The 6,623-nt window shown below is 33.0% G+C and overlaps 2 protein-coding genes across 2 annotated transcripts; one reads left to right on the plus strand and one right to left on the minus strand.

Annotated features, from left to right (window-relative positions):
• Positions 1-7: 7 nt before the first annotated feature.
• On the minus strand, positions 8-2,184 carry LOC116351098 (probable cytochrome P450 6d4). The gene is made up of 5 exons (XM_031783155.1): positions 1,617-2,184; positions 1,173-1,325; positions 658-1,094; positions 345-593; positions 8-276 (listed from the first exon to the last, which is right to left on the minus strand). The coding sequence occupies exons 1-5, from the start codon at positions 2,135-2,137 to the stop codon at positions 113-115; spliced, it is 1,524 nt and encodes a 507-aa protein (XP_031639015.1). The 5' UTR covers positions 2,138-2,184; the 3' UTR covers positions 8-112.
• A 2,025-nt stretch (positions 2,185-4,209) lies between these two features.
• LOC116351096 lies at positions 4,210-5,639 on the plus strand. Its single transcript, XM_031783153.1, has 2 exons — positions 4,210-4,341; positions 4,951-5,639. The coding sequence occupies exons 1-2, from the start codon at positions 4,288-4,290 to the stop codon at positions 5,287-5,289; spliced, it is 393 nt and encodes a 130-aa protein (XP_031639013.1). The 5' UTR covers positions 4,210-4,287; the 3' UTR covers positions 5,290-5,639.
• Positions 5,640-6,623: the final 984 nt, after the last annotated feature.

Raw genomic sequence — 6,623 nt, forward strand, 5'->3', positions numbered from 1 at the left:
CTTTTCAAAATGACACTTTTATTGATTTTTTGTTATTTTAATTGGCTTATGTTGGTTATTCAATATTTATAGCGATCAAAAACTATTAGTTTGTGGACTTTGTATATTACATCTACGGCATTCTATTGGATATTTTCAAATTAATTTTTCCATCCATGACCATTGTAATACCATTATTGGCTATAACTAATTCACGATCGTCCACGCATTCGAAATGATAATTTTTTAGTATTGATATAAGAGCTGTTTTAGCTACAACTTTGCCCATACGTACACCTATTTAAAAGAAACAAATAAAATAATTTCACATGGACCACTAGGAATATTTAATAAAAAATGAATACCAATGCATGCTCTTGGCCCTTCTCCGAATGGAATAAATGCATCTGGATTGAACATTGGTTTATCGGCGGAAAAACGATCAGGCATGAAGTTCTGGGGATCAGGAAAGTATTCTGGATCTCTCATCAACCCAAGTATTGAAATTGCTATCGCTGTTCCTTTTGGCACAGTTAAACCCACGCTCTCAATTCGATAGTCTTTGGTGCATATTCGATTCAAAAACGGTAATGTTGGATACTTGCGAACCGATTCTAGAACATACAACCTTATTTATTTAATCAATTTTCACACTTAGAGTGCTTTTTAACGAATTACCTTTGACGCACATGTCTAAAAATGTCATATCTTTGATGCCATCAAATGTGATTTCATTATTATGTTCGGCCAGAACGTTATCGATTTCATCGTAGAGTTTTTTCAATAATTTTGGCTTTCGCGACAATTCGAATAGAGTGTATGCGACGGTTGATGATGTAGTATCAAAGCCAGCTAAATAAAACAAAGCCACTTCTGCAGCACATTGTTCAATTGACATAGATTTGAACAACGATTCGTTTTTGGAAATCGATTCAAATGCAGTGTCGTTGTCTTCGTCCACTTTACCAGTATTTCTCAATTGCATCAACAAATGAATAAAATCTTTTCGTATGACATTATTTGTCTCGCGATATTCCATTGTATTTTTAACCAGATCAAGCATATAACTCTTAAACTTTCCTGACTGCGATGACATGCCAAGAATTTCGAGAAGTCTATTCAAGAGAACACAGAAAACAACTGAATAAATTCAAACCAAGTAAGACAAACCAAGTAAGACTATTGCTTATTACTTTGGACAGAAAAAAGCACCGATCAAACGAATTCGGTTAATGAACTCTCCACTGGATATTTGCTCCTCGATTTTCCGGAATGAATGATTTGGTTCATCAATAGTGTTTACATCTATGCCAAAGCCGACCGTTCCAATAACATCCATTGCAAATCTGATGAGGAAAGTAAAAAGGATATGATCATAGCAATGATTTAATTTGATGATTCACAATTGGAAAAAATCGATAATAAGGTTTAGTTGGGAGATGTTCTAGCCTAGAACTCCTAGGAGATGTTACGTCGTTTTTGCGCTTGACAAATTATTATAATACCAAAAAAATCCAAAAAAGGTCCAAAAATGGGTAAATTTACATTTTTTTAGCACATTTTCACTTGAAACACACAAGACAAGGTGACTTTGTTTCTTCCCGATTTCGTTTAAAGATAGAAAAATGTATGCATACCTGATCGTGAGGTCTTTGATGTCAACGATGGCATTGTTCTGAGCAGATGGTGAGAGTTTTCGGTTGAGATTTTGTGCAATTTGAATGATTGTTGGCATCATTGCTTTGAGTTTGCCTGATGTGAATGCTGGTGTTAGTTTTGCGCGTAAATTTTTCCAATCTTGTCCCGATTTCATGGACATATTTCCGGCCACTTCGTCTTTTGGATTGTGATAAAAGCCACGATCATAGAAACTCGCAAAATCGGTGGTTAAAATATTTTTGATAAGTTTTGCATCGCGGAACAATAGGGCCGGCTTAAAAAGAAAATAAACACCTTCAACAGGTTTATTTGAACTGCGATGAAGGTCATACAATTCTTTGCCGATCGATTTTCGACCGAGGAACGAATCCGATAAATTACCCAACGGAATCGTCGGTTTTATCGATGGAAATCCCAGTCGTTCCCAATAATTGTACACACGCTTTAGCCACAAATAAAAAACGCTAAGTGCAACAATTATCAAATATAATGCGATCATTTTAAATTTGCTTAAATGCAAAAAAGAGAGTAAGTGCTACTGAACTACTTCTTTCAAAATTAAAATTAATACTGAGTTAGTATTACTAGACTGTTACTAATCAGGACTAATCGCAATCTTTCAATAATTTTTGATTTTCAAAGTCAGTACAAAATCGTTTGAAATATAAATGGCATACAGCAAATCATTATCATTACAATTCGGTTTGTACGTAATATCAATGAAAACAAATTCTATAAAAAATTTGACAAAAAAAAAACTGACTACGCATGTGGTACTTTACTTTTCAATTGTATATTTTATCGCATAACGGACAATTATATTGAGTGAACCTTGCGATAAAGCAAGTTTATTACGCGTGTTGAAGCAACAATAAGTGTGTGTTTTTGAAAATATGGTTTTATCATCTGAAATAACACATTACTCAATAAGTCCCCGTTCTAACTAAGAAGAACACAGTTTTTTGCAAAATTCGACTTTATTCATCAACATAGTCTCCTTCAAGAGCGCTTCTCTAACATTTCGATACCTTTTTTATAGAACGATTAGTCTCTCGGTGCTAGATCTGGTGAATGAAGCAGCAATTCAATGTGCAATTCGTGCAATTTTGCCATTGTTGCGATCGATTTATGACACGGTGCATTGTCTTGGTGAAAGAGAATTTTTTTCTTCTCCATTTGATGCCGTTTTTTAGCTATTTCTTCCTTCAAACGCACCAATAACGCTATATAATATTCGCTATTAATGATCTTGCCTTTTTCAAGGTAGTCGATGAACAAAATTCCATGCGCATCCCAAAATAAAGACGCCCTTGCCAGCTGACTGTTGCGCTTTGGGCATGGTTCACCGGCTGTAGTGCACTCAGATGACTGCCGATTCGACTGAGAAAATGAGATTCACAAATTCGCCACCAGTATCTTGCCAAAATAAATAATCTCATCAAATTTAAAGAAATTTTAATGCGAATAAAGAGTTCTTCCCATATTTTTGGTGACTTTTGTATGAAAAGTGCATCGAATATTATTTGTATCACAAAACTAACGTCATATTCGGATTCCTCGTGCCAAAAAACCCCCCAGTACATATTTTTACAGCGGAGAAAGAATTTTTTTGTAAATTTTAAAAATGGTCAAATTTCATGAAAATTTGAAAAAAACATGTAAATCGGTCTGGCGCGGTGTGAATTTTTTTTTTTTTTTTTTCAAAACCGTTGTCATAGTCGTGTTTCTATGACCATCCTCAAGAGGTTATGGGGGCATGATTTTTGATTCTCGCAAATAACCACTCGTGTCGACACCATCTAGCTCTTTAGTATGGGTTTTATTGCGTCGATCTAAATGTAAGAGTCATCAAAATGTTATATCAAAACATTGCGTCACAGTGAGAAATTGCAAAAAAGTCTTCTAACTCACAAGCTGAATAATTCCAAAATATAAACAAAGAATTTCTTATCGATTATTATTTTTCGTACTCAGTTTATACTAATTTATTCGGAATTTTTTGCAATGACGTCTATAAATAAGTAGAAATTTTATCCATGACTATGATGAATCCATGTATTCCGACAACAAACATTGTTTTTTTTTTTATTTGGCTCCATGGGAGAGGTGCGTGCAAGGGCAAAAAATATTATTTGTTTCATTGAAATGTAAATAATTAGTATTCAATAATTTTCCACGATTTCGCACCATTATTCTGGGCTTCTTCCGGTCTAATAAATTACGAGAAACGAAATGTTAAAAAAACTCTTTAGGCCTTATGAAATATAGATTATTATTCATTTGAATAATACATTCTCTATCATTTGTTTTTTTTTTTTTCACATTTTCTTCAAATGTCACAATTTCGAAATGAAATATTTACCGTCTGAACAACAAACAAGCAAATAGAATATTATAATACAAAAATATTGACGTACTTACCTAATTCTGACAAATTAAAAACATTCCGTTAAAAATATTGATAAACAACGACGAATGCTAAAAAATTTCCATTGAATTCAATCTATTATTGCTACCGTGTATAAAAGGAGAAGCCGAACGATAAAATATTCCAGTAATCATTCAACCGTCTAGAGTGCTTAAATTTTTTTTGGCTAAAAACCATTTTCATAATTTATTTTCAATTTTGCTCCAATTTCATCAAGAATAATGGTTTATAGAAAGTTGATCACATTGGCATTGGTTGGATTGATCATTTGCGAGGTGAATATTTTACTTTTGCGCACAAACCTAGTGTGAAAGGAGTAGATCTCAAAGCTTAATATTTGAATATATTGAGCTCATTCATTTCATTTACTCACAATTTTTTGTCATAAATGAATCGAAAAATGTCGAGAAAGTGGAATTGTCAAAAGTCCCCAACATTTATGTGTGCGTGAACACAATATGTTTTTATATGAATGATTTAAGGTTGACATATTACCAACTTCATGCTAGTGCTAAGAATCATAATTTGTGAATTGATAGAAATTGTGAAAATTAAATAATAAGTGAATGTTTATTAAAATATTGTTAGTACAAAAAATGTTTAAAAATTTATTTTATTCTAAACATACTAAAAATGTCCAAAATAATTAGTTCATTTTTTCAAAATATCAAAGAAATTTCAAACATTATTTTCATTCCAAATCTACAAGTAGCATGAAGTTGGTTATGAATGGTTCGCTCGATCAGCTGTTTTTTGACATTTTGTTTTGTTTGTGTGTGAGTAAAAGGGTGTAAGAAACTGCGTTGGGGACTTTATAAGGGCATTTGACATTACCTCTTTACTCACATTCTTGTTCCATTTATTTTCATATACTATATTTACAGTTTTTGATGGCAAATGTCGAAAGCCACGAATTAGATAAGAAAAAGAAGAAGCCTTGCCTTCCATTGATGCTGACTTGTCTTGGACAAAACAGTCAAGAAAAAGTTTTATCGCCGGATGCATCAGCTCCAATATCAATATCGGCTCCGAATGCATCTATATCACCTATAGGACCGCACCCGCCAGAACCATCAGTAGAAGAGCCATTAATAGCACCTCGACCCGAGTATCCCATTCTTTTTCCTGGTGTATATGGCAATCCGATTCCAACACCAAAGTCACGTGCCAGTTCATCACATCCAGTTTCAGTGAAACGATCAAATTCAGATCCATTACCTTAAATCAACGACGAAAATTACCCTCAGTCTTTTCAAAAGTCGTCATAAAGTTAGTTGAAAAATAAGAGTTTTTAGAAGGAAAACATCTTCAAAACGTCAAATTGACATGTTATGCTTTGATAGACTATAAAATGAGACAAAAACTACCAAAATACCCAAAAATTTACAAAGGATGCGCGAAGATTCTACAAAATTAAGAAAAACAATTGATTTATTAGCATTTAATTCGATCTTTATTAATAATATTTACTCAATTTTTACTGTCAATTTTACAAAAAAAATTTTTTAGGTCGGTGTCAAGTATTGAGTATAATTCAAATAAATTGTTTCAATACTGAATCTATTGTCACCAATATACCGATTTTTTTATGTCATCAATTCCAAAAAAACGTCAAACCATGCCCCAGATAACCCATCCAAATTAATACAAATTCAAAAATAATCAAACACACAGTATTAATCCATGTCATTAAAAGTAATTGTTTAAGAGATCCATTGTTACTTTCGACAGTTTGTGAGTTGATGCTTTCCTCTTGACTTTCTGGATTTTCACTCTTTACTTTGTACTGCATCATTTGAAGAAGAAATTCCTTCTAGTACGACGTCAGCATGTTCCATATTTTCATGATAAAAAAACGCATTTTATTTTCCTCGAAATGTTGTTCAACTTACTCCAATTGATGATTTCACTTCCAGCGTCCAAAAATCTACATTCAAATCGTGTACATTGAAGTCCAACGATTTTCGAATAGCTTGAGCTTGCAAAACCATCCAATTCGTTCAATTGATTATTCCCAACGAAAAGTTTATCAAACTGTCTTGATTGCACTGGAAAAATATTGGAGTTTAACGTTTTTATCTTATTATTTGATAAATTCAAAGTTTTAATGTTAATTTGGTGTGAAAACGTGCCAACACCAACCTCCAGCATTGTCTTAGCATTGGTTTACACCAACAACTGGTGTATGCCAATCGTTAGCCAGCTATCTGTGTGACTACGTACGATTTTAACTGACGTTTATGAGTGACATACAACTCAGCGTATATTTACCGAAGATTTGTTCGCTTCAAAAAATTTATTAAAACGATTGCTATTGACACATATTAACGTCAAATTACATTTACCAATATATTCCGCATCCGAGTAGATACAATCACCAATATAATCGTATTTTAAAGTTGAAACCGACTGAATCAATACGAGAGATTGAATTCATTTTTTGTTGTGATGGAGGTTGGATATTGACAATAGTTGTAAAATAAATTGATTAGAAAAACGACTTGAATAAATAAAAGACGCAGATGAACTGAACTTATCGCAGTTATAGTTGCGAGGG

Source organism: Contarinia nasturtii, unplaced genomic scaffold, assembly GCF_009176525.2.
Source record: "Contarinia nasturtii isolate CC-2019 unplaced genomic scaffold, AAFC_CNas_1.1 Cnas_scaffold_4672, whole genome shotgun sequence".
Classification (NCBI taxonomy): Eukaryota; Metazoa; Arthropoda; class Insecta; order Diptera; family Cecidomyiidae; genus Contarinia; species Contarinia nasturtii.